This window comes from Larus michahellis, chromosome 4, assembly GCF_964199755.1.
Source record: "Larus michahellis chromosome 4, bLarMic1.1, whole genome shotgun sequence".
Classification (NCBI taxonomy): domain Eukaryota; kingdom Metazoa; phylum Chordata; class Aves; order Charadriiformes; family Laridae; genus Larus; species Larus michahellis.
The window spans coordinates 75,073,905-75,089,819 of record NC_133899.1 but is presented as its reverse complement, the minus strand read 5'-3'; the positions used below and the strand labels follow the sequence as shown (position 1 = coordinate 75,089,819).

Sequence of the window (15,915 nt, the reverse complement as noted above, 5' to 3'; positions counted from 1 at the left end):
GTTCGTTAAACTTCCTCATAAAATTACAGACTGTACATATAGAAACATAAAATGATGGGTTTCTGATTTGTTTTGGTTTTGTTCTGATTATGCTGGCGAGGACATGGAAGATCAGAAACACAGGAGGAAAATTATGTGTACATGTATGTAAAATTATGTATAAATATAGTCTAGATATTCCCCTAATCAAACAGAATACTACAGTGAATGAAAATATAAAAGTTTAAGAAGGTTGGATTGTATCGACATTCAACGATGGGACCTCTTCCGAAAAAGACTCAATTAGATCTATAAAATTACACCTGAATAAAGTAAAATATTGTGAGGAGAGGAAGAATGGTACTTTTACTTCCAGCCAGCCTGGAATACAGTGAGAATAATTAAATAGCACAAAGCAGACAAGGGAAGAGGGGAAAATGTCACCTTATTTAAATCTCATCTTTTGTTTGGTTTAGGTTTATTTTGAGTTCTTGAGGCAGAAGCCTGAGTTGTTTTGCAGCCTGTCTGAGGTTCCTTATCTACTGAGAAGAGCGACTCCAGAAGAATTAGTTATTGCTCCACAGTAAGGGAAATACGCTAATTTTTAACATAACTAGGAGAACCCACAGAACACTTACATTTTTTTTGTGATCTGCTAACAGCACAAGACTCTTCAAACAGGTCTGCCTGTCTGTGGAGCCACAGGGAGCCAGCTCTGCCAGGAGAGCATGACTGTCATCTGCAGTACCCTATAACCACAGTGAAATAAATGTCCATTAGTCCAGTCAAAAATCTCACAAGATGATTTCCAAAACAAAGAATCAAGTCATCAGTTACAATAACAATTACTATAGAACTTGGCTATTAAGACCACCATTTCAGCACCGGCTCTGGAAGCTGAAGCGTCTTTCAAACAAACTCAGTGGTATGGTTCCTAGTTCAACAAGATCTTTGTCATTCTCTATAACAGGCTCCAGGTATTTTAGGGACAGATGAATGAAATAGCTGCCTAGCTCCTTTATCTACCTGACTTTCACACTCAGTCACAGAAACAGCTATTAAAGATCTGACTGAGAGCTTCTAATCCTGAGAAGTGCCAATTTTTGCAGTCTACCTATCTATGCAGCTAGAGTGATCCTTTGATTTCTTATACATGGAGGACTCCACTGGATAAAGACAGCATACGTAGTCTACTGTCTGACTAAGTTAACCACCCATTGTAGTAAGTGCCCAAACTTCCTCCTAGGGCTATTACAGCCCATCCTGAATTTTCCAGTACAGTCTTTAGCATTTCTGCTTCCCTCGTCCCATAAAAATGGAATAAAACAACTATTCAGAGCTGTTACATATCAGCGCACAGACACTTGTCTTTACTCTGCAAGAGAAAAGCCCTACAGTACACGGTACCTTGGCCAACATATAGTAACAGTCTCCATGGAAGGTGTATTTCTTCCCATCAAAGGTGGTAATATGGGAACCTCCTTCCACTGAACACGTGCCTGGACAGGGTAAATCTTTGCATGTCCATCTGCCTGAATCACAGGTGCTATAAAGAGATAAATAATATAAAAATGCTTGTAGGTATTACAGGAGCTGTGAGCAGTGAAAGCACCTGTATACCTAGCAAACAGCAAGATACTCCCAGGTGTTTTAACATTGCATCTTTGACCATTTCCTTAAGATTTCCTCTCTGACATATGCCACAGATAGAACAAAACTTTTCAGAAAATTGGTTATACCGACATGCAACATAAATGTTAAGTTCAAAATGTTTTCAGGAAGTCTCCTATGACTAAAAGGAAGATTGAAAAATGCAGACCCATTTACAATCATTCAAAGAAAGTTGTATGAACAACCATGATCCTTACCATTCTTCACATTCAATGGTAATGCTTTCTCCAGGTGAATACTCCTTTCCATGGAGTCTGCAGTGGCACTGGTTAGCAGGTATGCAGCCTTTTTCAGTAATATCATCATACACAGTTCCTGTAATGCACAACAGTAAACTATTCCAGCTCTTTCTGAAATAAGTAATTTCCACAGAGGAGAAACTCTCAGAGGAGGCATGCTCTCAACTTGACACAGAAAGCAGAGGCTGAGATTATCAAAACTGTGAAAAATACTATTTCTACTTTTTGTAATATAAGACAAATGGAAAACACTTTTATCCAGCTTTGAAAATCTAAGTCTATCCATTTATATAACTATACACAGATAAAAAGCTTAATATAAGTATATAAAGAACAACGTCAGAATTTTACATGTTTAGATTTTCAGTCCTTCTGGCATACTCTGTAGACTACTATTGTAATCTTTTTTCATAAGGGTGACAGTAAGTCTGAGAATTTCACTCACTGTCCCTCCTTATCACTCTCTGGGCAAACAATGTCCATTGCCTCAGAATTATTCAACCTAAAAGGCATGATTTTCTATATATTAGCAGAAGTCCATTTGTTGAAAGGTAAAAAGCAGATTTATTACCTGTCATTGTGTTAATACAATTTAACTATAAAATCACTGATAATTAATCAATCATGACTGCCTTTTTAAAAAAAACACCTTATAATTACGTTCCCCTGGGGGGGAATAATGAGTAGCAGTACTAATTTTGAAGATACAATTCGACTACATTTAATATTTTAGCTATGACCTCCTTTGCCAGAGCTCCTGGTTTTGTTCCATATATAAGAGCTAGAATAAGACATGCCTTCAGGGCAGAAACAACCATCCACGTAGTGTTCCTCACAAAGGCTGCTGATCTCCAAGTGTGAGCAAGTATCCATACAGGGTGAGCTGCTTTCTCTATAGACCATGGTATCAGGACAGGTCTTGGCTGAAAGAATAAGAAAGATACCACGAGTTATTTGAATGTAAAGTCCATCATTCCTGAGAAACCACAGATCATATCCCCTACTCCCCTCAAGTCCATGGTGTACCAAGCCAGATTCCATCTGGCAAAGCATTTTTGTCTGTTTCTGAACTGCTTTCCCTGCTTTTTGTATTTTATTCTTCTGGTCTCAGATAGATCAAATTATACCAGTCATCTGCAGCATCAGACCTCACAGTTTTTTAATGCAAACAGAATTTCTAGTAGCTGAAAAAGATTTCATAATAACGAGTAATAGAAGAAGAAAACAGGAAAAATACAGTATGTAGTTTATTGCATTATTGGTATGAAATTATAATATATGCCTATAGTTTTGTAAAGAAGGAATGAATTTAAATGTTTCACAGTGCTATATCCATGAAATATTTGTTTCTTTGTAAAATTTATATAGCTGCTTACGGCAAAAGTCCCATGTCCTCCATTCACTCGGCCGGCCACCTGCATGCGAACATTGGCGAGAATACTCAGAGACGGTGCTGCAGAGGCAGAAGGAGTCCTCATTTCCACTACACGCACACTTGTCCTGCATGCAGGCTTGGATGTACATTTCCAAATTAAGACGTAACCGGCAATCAGCAAATGCAGAGGAAGTCAGCAAGCTCTCACACTCATCACGCTAAGGAGGAAGAGTAATAATATTTAAAGAGATTTGCAAGCACCTGAGCGTCTAGACACTTCCTGTCTTGTCATAAAAACTGTTGCCTTCTCAAGAGCAACAGTTATTCAAGAAAGTAAGACTGTCCCTGGAAGCGATAAAGTCTTCCCAGCTCCTCACACACCAACTCCCCATAGCACAAGGATACTTCCATGTGCCTGCGCAAGTGAAGTTCACCACTAGGAATACTCACATGCTCATCACAGCTTGGAAGAGCCTGAGTTTCATCAGGATCTTCACATTTGGTGTTGGGTTTGCTGATCTTCTGTAAATTCCCATATGTAATTGAATTGTAGCTTGCATCTATGAGAAAAAATTACAAAGAGGTCTTGCTAAGCTCCAAAAATTGACAAGGAGCACCTGATTTTCAAGACTCTACTGATAAAGGAAAACAGCTACTATGGTAGCAAATACGCCTGTCAGACACAGGTTTCTGCTTTGAATTGTGTCTGTTATGTCTAAGTGTGCTTAAAAATTTAAAGTGATAACAAGAAAAGAAGAGATGTTCTCATCAAAAAGTAACACAGAAAACAGAAAGAACTGACTGAAGGTCCCATATTTCAATAATGGCAGTAACCACCATGGTGATAAAAATGAAAAGGAAAGCATTCTTAAAGTCACAAGACTTTTTTTTTTTGTTTTCTTCTTTTTTTCCCCTACTTGGGATAAAATGAGGGAAGTCAATGATGGCAGTCCTTTAAAAGACAAATGAAGGAAAAAGCAGATTGGATTGTGGGGGTGCTATAGCAAAAACATTATCTGTTACCAGTAGAGAAAAGAACAAGATGATTAATCTTGAATAAAATAAACTTAGACCAGGAATGCATCACTGGAACATGTTTATTCTGGGGCAATCACAGAAATCTCTTGAGGTGAAATCTGTTCTCCTGTGATGCTCTTATGCACAGTGCTCATCAGCTTATCTTCTGTGATAACTGTCAGTATGGTAGGATGACTCACCTCCATTGATAAACTCATTGTAGATTGGAACTCCATTGTAATCCCCACAGAGACCACATGTATGGTTATTAAATTTGCTGTCCAGCTCCACCTAGGTAATGGAAAAAAAAAAGAAAACACAGAAAATTATCTGGAGCATGAAGACATTCCAAAGCAAACACACTTATTCGAAAAGGAAGTTGCTAAATGACAGAAGTGATGGTAAACACAAAACTCTTATAGAAGTAGCTATTGCAAAAAAATTTGTAACATAGTTAATAAACACACAGATAGATGCAAAAAGTAACACAGAAAACAGAAAGAACTGACTGAAGGTCCCATATTTCAATAATGGCAGTAACCACCATGGTGATAAAAATGAAAAGGAAAGCATTCTTAAAGTCACAAGACTTTTTTTTTGGTTTTCTTCTTTTTTTCCCCTACTTGGGATAAAATTAGGGAAGTCAATGATGGCAGTCCTTTAAAAGACAAATGAAGGAAAAAGCAGATTGGGTTGTGGGGGTGCTATAGCAAAAACATTATCTATTTCTCAGAAAGCTCCTTTTCCCTTTCCTGAGACCAGTAACATCATCTGCACATCATACTGCTACCTCTATCACATTGCAGAGAAAATACCTTTATGTTTTTAAATAAGGTACTATGAGTATCAGCTGGATGAGTCAGCCTAACACTCTAGCTCTGCTCAGTTCATGAGATTCTACTTCTGTTCAGTATACAGTAGACTGTTAAACCCAGGAAATAACAATAAAACAGACTTGGATCATACATACCATCAGTGCATCTTCGTGATTCCATATCAGAATCAGGCCTAATTTGGCATAAACCTTGGTGTAAATGTCGTTGCTCTCAATGAGCAAGACAGAGCTGTAGTAAGGTGTTTTCACACTAGGAAGAAAATCAGAGACTTTGCATTAGTACAGACACTTAAGTGGTGACATGGTCTGTAATAAGCCAAATACCATAACGAATAGAGAAACGACTCTCTCTTGATCCTAGCTGCACAGGATGCCTTGTTTCAATGAGGCACAAAATCCTCTCTCTCTGACACTTGATGTGGTAACTCATTGCCTTCAAAAGGCAAAGCAACTTCAGAGGTAAATCTTCTTGATGGTAAGGGTTCTTTAAGAAAAAGCCAAAATGTCAGATGTCTTCAACTTAATCAAAGGAAAATCCAGGATCACTGTGGTATTAACACAGGATATTCAAACACTCACTAAAAATTTACTTCAATGAAAGAAGTAACAACATAAATGGAAGCTTTTCTTTACCAAAAGATCCGATAACCATTTTAGAGAGAATGAACGTTCCTTTGGAAGGATCTTCCTCCTCAAGAGAGAGTTCAAAAAGCACAGGCAGATACAGGGACTGCCAACAAAAGTTTGAAAAGAAAGGAGCGTGTTAAGAGGAATTCAGTAGTTTGTTTCAGCAGTTAGTTCACTAGTTTTCAGTTAACAGGACCAAGCTTGTTAATGGTGACAGCAAGGCACGTTAATTTGACATAAGATATTTTGCAGAAGGCTGAGCACAGATGTTTTTGTCTGATAAAGAATCAATTCACCAGATCTTTCTCCTGTTCTTGTTCATCTGTCTTATAGTGCACTTAATGTAACAAACGATACTGCTGAATTTTATTCAGCAATAAAGGGATTGTGGCAAACAGCCTCCTCCTATAAAACCTAAAGAACTAGAGTCTGTTCAAACAGCAGTGTAAACTGGAATCCAGTCAAAATAACCGGTTCATTTTCTACTGATCTGCCAATATAATTGTTACCTATTGGGATTCATGTATGTCTACGTGCATCTCCTCTTAACTGGTCTCTTGACTGGGAGAATTTTATCTCCTAATTTCCTGTCACTGGGATTTTTCCAACTATTTACCTCAGGCATTTTTAACATGGCCAAACGACTTACATGTCTAAATACTAGGCAGGAACTCAGAAGCCGTGATTTCTACTTTTGACTGCATTGTTCATCCTTTGGACAATGATGCTTTAAGAGATCATGATTTTGGAGAGGGATTACAAAACATTCAGCAGCTTTTCACCTTTCAGCTATCACAGCACGGAATGTTTCTTTTTTTCTAATACTAGGACATTTAATCAACTGGTGAATAAGGTACTGAAAGGCAAATTCATACATTTTTCTACTTTACAGTTTCCACTTCAGTAGTGTAAAATGCTACATGACAATGGACCATTTTCCATTTAAAGAGCAATATGGGAAATTAAGTTCTACAAAAAACTAAATCCCCCCATGCAGCAAAAACCTGTTCAACAAGCCTTCTGTTCAGAAGGGATCTATTGTTTTATGAACACTAAGATAAAAAGAGGCTTGCTTTAAGAAAAGCAATTTTTAAAAGATTTCTAAACTTGTTTTTCATGGAGTTCTTTTTAAGACCTGAGTATACAATAAAGGGCTTTTTCAATTTGGGGCAAGAATGCATTTTTTTTAACTTCATGTCATTTTGTTATGCATTCTAGTATGATCCTTGGAACACTGAATGTTATTTTCTATCTTTGAACAGACTTTCACTGCAGTGGCTTCCAAACTTCAAAGCAAAGTCTGAGTTCTGGACAAAACCCAGTCCTCCAATGACAATAGAAAGATTTTTTTTAAACTTATGCTAAGATACACTAAGAGCCAGTTTCTTCCATCTTCAGAACTACGTCTTAACCTATGAGGTACTTCACTTGTTTCAGTGTTTAAAGATACACACACTGAAAGGATAGTCTAATGACAGAAAAAGCTAGGTTAAGATATTACTTGGCACCAGTTATGGTATCAGACTAGCTCCTTGTGTGACCATGTTACAGGAGGAGAAAAATACTGAAGCTCACTGTGAAAAAGTACATATTGCCACATACAAATTAGTGTAAAATTTGACCTGCATTATATCTATTATAATCTCTTGAGGAATGGCCATCAGACCTTAAAGAATTATTTATGAAGATCAGAAGAAAGCACCTCTCTTCTGCCACAAAATAAGAGAAACAGACCCTGGAGAAATGCATCTTCATTTTTGAGGATTTGCTAGACTATCTGCTAATGTAAACTCAATGTGATGCCATTAAACAAATGAAGCTATGTCATTTCATGCCAGTGAAAGATCTGGCTCATGAGCTGCACTGTTTCCTGCACAACCAGAAAAAAGAACAATTCACTCAAACCTCTTCCTGACTTGCATTTAAATCATCATTTATGCCAGTGTAGAAATTACAATTAATACTAAAGCCCCCCCAAAGCAATTTTTATACTGTATTTCAAAGGGCTTTTTTTTTTTGCTTGTGGAAACGCTTGTAGGTGTTGCCTTAATGGTATACAGCCTGCTGTGTAAAGAATCAATCCTGCTTTTATCTTCCCAGCATATTTCTCTGAAATACTACTACACTAAAGGAACTTACATCCGTCCATCCACCACAGCCAGTTTTGGTCTGAGGTACACCGTAAAGTCCTTGATTGTTATCAGAATGTACTGGATCTCAGGGTGGTTATGGCTGTTCAGACCACGTTGAATGTGGATAGAGAACTCCTTGTAAGACTCTCGGCAGTCAGAAGCAAAATTATACTCGCAAATGCCAGGGAATTGATAGATGTCTCCATCAAAAGTTTTGAAGTGGTTGTTTCCCCAAGTGCTGCAGACATAGTGGCCATGGTTTCTTGTCCTTCCTGATGAAAAAGAAACAGGAATGCAAAAAATGAAATAAATGAGCTAGAGTCAATTAAAGGTATGTGTTGCATTATACAGGAGAAACCACTTGCACATCAGTTGCACTTGAAACTAGGTGCACAGTGATTCCACAGATCTCAAGATTGATCAAGCATCTGTCTTTGAAGTAGAAGAGATGTGAATTTCTAATGGGAAAATAAGACATTAGCAAATACTGTTGAGACCTCGGTATATCTTAGAATCCTTACTGAGGTGAATGAACTTGTCTGCACAAGGTGGGTAAACTTAACCCTCTGACCACTAACAAGTTGGTGCATCAGTGCAATGGAGCTGCTTTGCTAAACATATGAATTTATTCTGAATCACAGCATTATTTTTAGCAATATTACATGTTTCTAAGAGCTATTTTCGCCCCTGATGCAACATGCACTAGAAAGGAAAAGAGTTAGGAAACCAAGGAAGTACCACTCCTACTCTGGAAGGCAAATAGGTTAAATGTTATGAGAGGACTTGTGCACAACACGAGGTTTTAAAGAATTCCCTTTTTTCCTAACAGAAGTAGTGATTTCTACTACTACAGAATAGAAATTCTTCAGAAGATAGGTCAGAAATAACCACAGTAGGAGAAAAAAAAATTATTTTTTTTGCAATAACAAAAGATGAAGCTAATGATATTTGTTCCCTTCTCAGCCATCTATACCAACAAATACAAATTAAGACAGTATCTGATAAATCTCAAGATGTTGTAGATTAGGGGTAAACATAAAAGCTGAGTGTACTTGGGAAGCTTGCCCAGGTACCAAAAGCACACATGCCACTCATCTTCACAAGATTTTCTTGCAATATTTAATTTGAGAAAGTGAAACTACCACGGAGACCTTGGAGACCACGGATACTTTGATAGTATCAGTGATACCAGATACATCCAGCCAAGCTGGTATGCTTCTCTCCCCAGAAGGAAGGCTAAACAGAGATTTTCCCAGAGCTCACAGCTGAGATATAAGATGCAAGATGCCGCTTTCCTCCCATTGCTGAATTCAAGACACATCAGATCAAAACCAATACCGCGAACCTGATCACTGCAAAAAATTCATCACCTATTCCTCCAAAAATATTTTTCGTTATGAGAGCTCCATTTCAAAACAAAGTTAACAGAGTAAATTAGAGCTTTTACAAAAGGATTATTAATATCCTGAATGACAAAATGAGCTTTGCCCAACATTACTACATTCACTTTTGAAGAAAGTATTTATGTCATTTCAAAGTAACAGAAGGCACAATCATCCACTTTCTTCATTGCTGTAACAATGAACTTCCCCAACTCCTATAGTTACTTTCTGCCAAGCAGTTGCCATACCTAGGAAAGTCTCAACACATGGAAAGAAAAGTAATACTGAAAATATTTTCCAAGCACATCAAACTAGAGATTAATGCTGTAGATGCCATAGATATAGGTCCAAAGAGAGCAGTATCTACCTCTGTTGGCTGAGCCATGTAGCCTCAGTATTTGAAAGTTTAAGAAATTTAAGGCACCTTAAAACTCCAGTGCGTTATTTAAATGCACTGCCTCCTTCTACCTGTGCAGTGGTATTTTAATTCTCTCCCTCTATTCCAGGAGGCAATCTTCTACAATTTCTTTTCTAGAGCTTACCTTTTCTTATTTCATTTGCATAGGAAAGAGCCAGCCAGAGCATGAAAAGGCTGGCAGCTCTTAGCCCCATCGTGGCTAAGGTGGGTGAACTGGGAACTCCACTGAAAACTTTTCTTTATATAATATCCACTGATGCAATTGATTCTGTCACAAGGGAGGAGATACAAAGGCAGAAGGAAAGAGGAGGGGTAAAAAAATAGGCGTGATATTTACAGAAGATAAGAAGTAAACAGACAGGTATTTTTCACCATAAATGAAGGAATTCAGTATACAGGAAATGGTATAATATTGATTCAGTAATCATGTAATTTTTTATTGCTCTATTTCATCTACAGGATGCTATGCTTTTAAATCCTTCAAATGCTCACGCCAAGTTTAACCTTCAGTAACTCCTATAACTATAGTGAATTTTGGAGTGGCTGAACAAAGAAATCCCTTGAAGGAAGTTTAGGATGAGATACCCTCAAACAATGGCTTTAGAGCCAAAGGATATTTCCTTTTTCACCATCATGCAGAATGGTTTCCGTAAAAACTAAACGATGCTTGTGAAGCTCCTTGTAGACAATAATAACCTTCACAAATAAAAATTATACACCATGCATGGTAAAATTATTTTGCAGGTAATTTTTGGATTCCTTTCATTTGCAAAGCTCTGAGGAGCATCTAAAGGTATAGCGCATACTGCCTATTGCCCAAAACATAGTTGAGATGGGGTGACAAGGTAAGTTCAAGGAATTCACAGCAAAGGAGATGCTATATCAAACATTGTCTTGGTGCAATAGAAAGTCAATCAAAAACATTGCAGAGATTCTCACAACATATTAAGCTTTAGGGAAAAAAGAGGGGGAAAAAGAAAAAAAGGACAAAGGGGAAAACATTACCGTCCAGACTGAATAACAATTATTTTCAGACAAAATCCCCCTAAGAAAGCTTGTTCTTGCTTACCTTCTACATGAATGATAAATTTACAGTCTACCGTCCCATGTCAGATCCTACAAAGGCCATAGGGTCAACTTTGTTTTGTGCAGAGAAAAATTAAGAGGGTTCTTGGGAGAAGAAGAAAGCAGAAAACAGAACCAGGAACCAGTTCAGAATGTTGCTTCAGAAATACAAGATTTCTACAAGCACTGTATTTTACTCTGAAAAACTCCTTTGAGAAGGTGTTTCTGCAAGTCTCTTCAGAGGACAAAACACAGGATCCTTGAAGTAAAATACACTTCCTTCAACAGATCTTTTAACAGAGCTGCTTTGCAGCACTAACAAGTTTTACTTCTTAAAGCTCCCAAGCCAGGCTCTATATTTTCTCATCAAAAGTTTCTCAGTGCAGTGTCTAGGAATCTCTAATTCTCTTAATTGTTCAGTGCTCCTTACTTTCATTGCTCAAATTACACGTAGAACTTTTGTAAAACATCAAGGAAACTCTTGACTTAGCCCTTATGGTTGCTCTAGTCAAGTAGAAATACTCTTTTTCTCATAAAGGCATGGTCTTTAGCAGTTGTTTTCTTTTATTGGCTATTTTTATCTCAAGTACAGCCTAGTCTCAAGCCAAACACCTTCCTGTTTTTCCTCAATACATCTCAAAACGTTTTAGACTTTCTGGTTTTCCTATTTGAGAATACAGATTTGCACTTCTCTCACCCTTACATAGGGTATCATTCATTCAACACTCGTGACTGAAACCAAGTAGTTGCCATTTTTCTCCTTTGGGAGTCTATCACTAGAAGAACATAGAATTGATTTTCCTTCTTGGAAAATAAAAACAGTAATAACCAGGCAGATCAAACCATTTAGAGAAAATAGAAGCAGCACTGTCTACAGAGACCTTTCTGTGATGGTCACTTTAGCAGGCCTAACTTCTATGACAGCTCAGAGATATCTCCTGTCTTGGAATTTTCTGTCTTTTATGCTACCAAAACTCTTAGTTCAGAAACATTTTCTAAAAATACTTAGGAGATTCCTGAAGGACTTTATTTTGAGCTTTTCTTTTCCTCCCTGTTTTTTTCCAGATAGTCTCCTGTCTGGAACTACTATTGCCCCAGAAAAAAGAGTCTCCATGACCTTAATTCATATACAGTCTTCGCAAACTGTAGCAGCAACTCCATACACACAGCAGACCTGACTCCTTTTTAGATTAAATTGGATGTGTATGCTCACAGGTGTAAATTGGAAACTTGCACATTTTTCATTCAGGTTTGCCACGAAACGTCTAGATCTGGAACCAGTCTCATTAAGTTGATAGAACTGTGAAAGGTAATCTAACGATGCACCATCCCTCAGTTCAATATGCTGGTATTTTTCTCCTGTGCAGGTGAGAGATGTACCTTTCTTTGGGTGATATGGATAGGTTAACCTCTTGAAGAGCTACTTTTAGCCAAGCACCACTAAATTTTTACTGAGTGATTTTCTCTGCTCCAGCTCTGGCCTGCCTGTACAGGGAGCATGATTCCTTCTTGGGACATACAGTTAAAACAGAACTATCTTCCTTCTCCAGTCTTTTCTTCTCAGAGTGACCAAGAAGTTCTCATTGTCCCCTCTTCTGACATATAGGAAGCTGTGACTTGCTGTGACATCCCAAACTGGAGAATAAGGGAAAACAACATGCCTTTGAGCATTGAGACCACTCTCATAGAATGTGCACTCAAGCTTACATGGCTGTGCTGATCTGAGAAGCGAGTACAGATCCTTATCTTCACAACTCTTAAGTGTTTGTACTTCTGCTAGCATTAGAAACTGTCCTATACCATCTCTATTTCCTTATTGACAGAAGGGTAATGACCCTGTCTACCAGCTGCTTTATATGCCTTTCAGAAATAATCGTTCTCTCAGGTAGACATCACAGCCTGCTTTGTTTCATGCTCAGCTACCTTAGAGTTTATTGGATTACACATTTTTAACCAGAATAATCGTACAGTTAATGCACAGATAACTATGCATCCATATGTATGCATGAATTTATTTACTATAAATTGTTTGACAACCTGAAGTAATCAATCCATTTTGAAAAAAAGATAATTCTGCTTTAGCATTGGCATCTTTGCTTTAAGCTTACATCAATTCTTTACATCTGAGTTGACCTGTCTGTGGAAGTTCATGCCGTTCTTTGCTTCTGGTCATCTTAATCAGAAGTTATTTTCCTCATTCCAATACCAGGTGTTCATTTGTCATTAATACCAATGATATTTCTTATAATTGTGCATGCACTTATAACCCCTCTCAGTGGGGACACTACAACTGAAAACATATAGAATCCTAACTGGGTAAAAGCTACCACTGTGCAAGCGGCATCAGCAGAACACGCGATGAGAAGGAGTGCTTTCACATTTAGGTCCCACCACTGAGTCTTAACAGAGAAAGTTTTTTGAAAGTTCTTGAAGTCCATGAGTAGAAATACAAGTTCCCATAATCTTTCACTATATGCCTAACCTAGGAGCTCCAACACCAGGGCTACAACAGCCAATGCTCAAATTAAAAGTTTAAAAAAAAAAAGTTGATTGCATGGCAAGTATATTTATTATAGCAGCAGATGCGGAAGGAGAGATATAAAAAGTGTTTTGAGTCACAGCTGTGTCAATGCACTGGGTCTCTCCCTACCCTTAAACTTTTACGAGACTCTTTCTAATCCTTCCATCAGCATAGCTAACTTGTAATGCTCATATTAATTACAGTGTAAATTTATTTTGCAGAATACTTTCTGTTAAAAAGAGGATCGACACAGAAGATTATCTTCATTCTGACTCACACAGCAGAAGAAAATGGCCTATATGGAAAATTTATATTACTTTAAGATAAAATTAAGCAGGTACCTGGCTAGGCTTATTATTTTCAGAATAAATGATTTTTCAAGAATTTGGGGTCTGTTTCTATCTGTTAACATACCAAGAGGAAATCTCATTGCAGTCTTGTCACAGCAATCCCAGAATGACCACTGTACAAATATCTCAGAAAGTACAATTATACCCAGTTACTGAAATTTTTTCCACATCTGCTTTTGTATTCATGATATGCTGCTGATCACAGGCTGTCAAACCAAGAAGCAACGTTTTATCAGTAACATTGCTCTGCAGAAGCAGCCATGGGATTTTGTTCTGCTACTCTTCCACCTGCCAGCATTTCACCAGAGCACACAAAGCCTTCCACATAATCATCCAACTGCACGATATACACATCACTCCCTTTATCTCAAGCACACAGATGGGTTGTCTGAACTCCTTGGCAGCCATTCTTAAATAACTCTAGCAAAATACAGGTAGATTATGAATTAAGAGATGTCTGACATGCAATTGCAGTATTTCCTTGACCGAGACACCAGTAAGCATTCTATAACCCACCTTGACAAAAACTTAAGAAAGCACAGAGATAAGCAGCAGAAAGCTGAACAGTGCATGAAAGAGACTGTTAAAGTGATGATGTAGAAGTAGTGGGGATACATTTCCTTTTGATATGTATGCTGTCAATAGATTAACCTAAAATTATCAACACACAAGGAGCCAGTATTTATATGGACGTACGACTGGTATAAATTAGCGAAATTACTAATTTATGGTTTTTATGTTATTAAAGAATTAGAAACAAGTGGCCAAAACCCATGGCTATAACCAATTTACTGCCCTCTCAGACTTTCTAATGATGAGTAATTAGTTACTATTTTTATGAAAAGAACTTTACTACACGGAATGTCCATTTAAATGTATTCAGCAATCAGGGGTTTATTTAAGGAAATGTTACAAAAACCCACATACTTTTGATTGATCCTCAATCACTTCTGGAAATGGACTAATACAATGTAATTAATTATCCTACCATTTTACCCTAAGGTATTCAATTTCTGATTGGACTAATCTTGGCTCTACCACTAATTTAATCTCTGTGACCAAGAGTAAATATTCGGGTTATTTGCATTCTTTTTTATTCAAACAAAAACTATACTGTAAGGTATCTGCTGATGCTAGCTGGAGTATAACATTCTCACATGCCCTTCCTTAAATGGTTTGGCATAGAAATTTTAAGATTAGCATCCATTTTCCACTCACAATACTTCCTTCTTTTTGTCGGTAGCTCATATTCCGAGACTAAGGTTGCAAAATGTTTCTTTCTCTTCCAGTTAAGTACAAATGCGGATAAACATGTGACACACAATTACTGGAGATTAGGAATGGATATAGCAAGTAATAACTTCAATGAGTAAACTTTCCTACTTACACTTACCTTTTAGAATAGGTATGTCTGCAAAAAGCCCCAGCATGACAGCTTCTATATCAATAATCACAGAAAAATATTTGATTATTTAAAAAAAGTATTAGAACAGTTCTCTTTTGCTCAAGCGTCTATGCAATTTACTACAGGGAAACGGACAGACCCAAGAAGAGATGACACAGAAAAGGCATCAAGGGAATTACACTCTGAACTCCTTTCTCTCTGGCAATTTTACCACAGTGGAGTGGGATTTTCCAAATCTTTTATTTTCTCCATAGGAAAAAATGGGAAGAAAAATACCAGCAAAATGTGCAATTTTTCCTCTGTCCTCTGAAGAAGGTTTTTTTTTCTGAAAATACACTCATTAAGAAGTTGGGAAACATTCTAGGTAAACATTGTGCACCTAAACCTGTGTTCTCGCAATTGAATTCACATATCAAGGAGATGTAAGAGAGAGTTTGAACAAGAAACAAAATGAGCACACTTGCTTTAATTGCAATTTTCCTCCATTAATATTTTCTACCATCTCCTTTTCTCAAAATTCCTATTGACACTGGTGGTGAAACTGAAGTAAATTTGCATTTACTTAATACTTCCAGGTGCCATATGGGAAATTAGACTCATCGTACTGCCACAAACAAAACTAGAGAGCAAATCCTTTGCTCTTCCCTTCCTTTTTGCGGCAGTATATGGATATGGCCTCCAAGTAAACATTTGCTATGAGTTACTTTTAGCTTTCAAAACCAGAATTTTTGAATGACACTCCAAATATTACACTCAATGCCTGCTTAATACAGTTGTGTTCTCTTGTTTTACAAAATGTCCAGTATAGTCACTTGACTGATAGATTAAACTTTTCCCATTTTGCTCAACTCTTCATTTATTACTTAATGGCATGTAGTCAACACTTCTATTGAGCTGAC

The 15,915-nt window shown here is 37.4% G+C and overlaps 1 protein-coding gene across 1 annotated transcript in view; it reads right to left on the bottom strand.

Annotated features, from left to right (window-relative positions):
• The window catches only part of MUC2 (mucin 2, oligomeric mucus/gel-forming), a 65,700-nt gene extending 55,831 nt beyond the window's left edge, over nt 1-9,869 (bottom strand). Inside the window, exons 1-10 of the mRNA XM_074586820.1 lie at nt 9,800-9,869; nt 7,883-8,147; nt 5,252-5,366; nt 4,482-4,572; nt 3,715-3,824; nt 3,266-3,482; nt 2,687-2,812; nt 1,848-1,965; nt 1,387-1,525; nt 618-728 (exon numbers count right to left, since the gene is read on the bottom strand). Coding sequence (XP_074442921.1) covers nt 618-728; nt 1,387-1,525; nt 1,848-1,965; nt 2,687-2,812; nt 3,266-3,482; nt 3,715-3,824; nt 4,482-4,572; nt 5,252-5,366; nt 7,883-8,147; nt 9,800-9,869 — 1,362 coding nt within the window. The remainder of the gene's footprint in view (nt 1-617; nt 729-1,386; nt 1,526-1,847; nt 1,966-2,686; nt 2,813-3,265; nt 3,483-3,714; nt 3,825-4,481; nt 4,573-5,251; nt 5,367-7,882; nt 8,148-9,799) is intronic.
• Between the last annotated feature and the right edge of the window lie 6,046 nt (nt 9,870-15,915).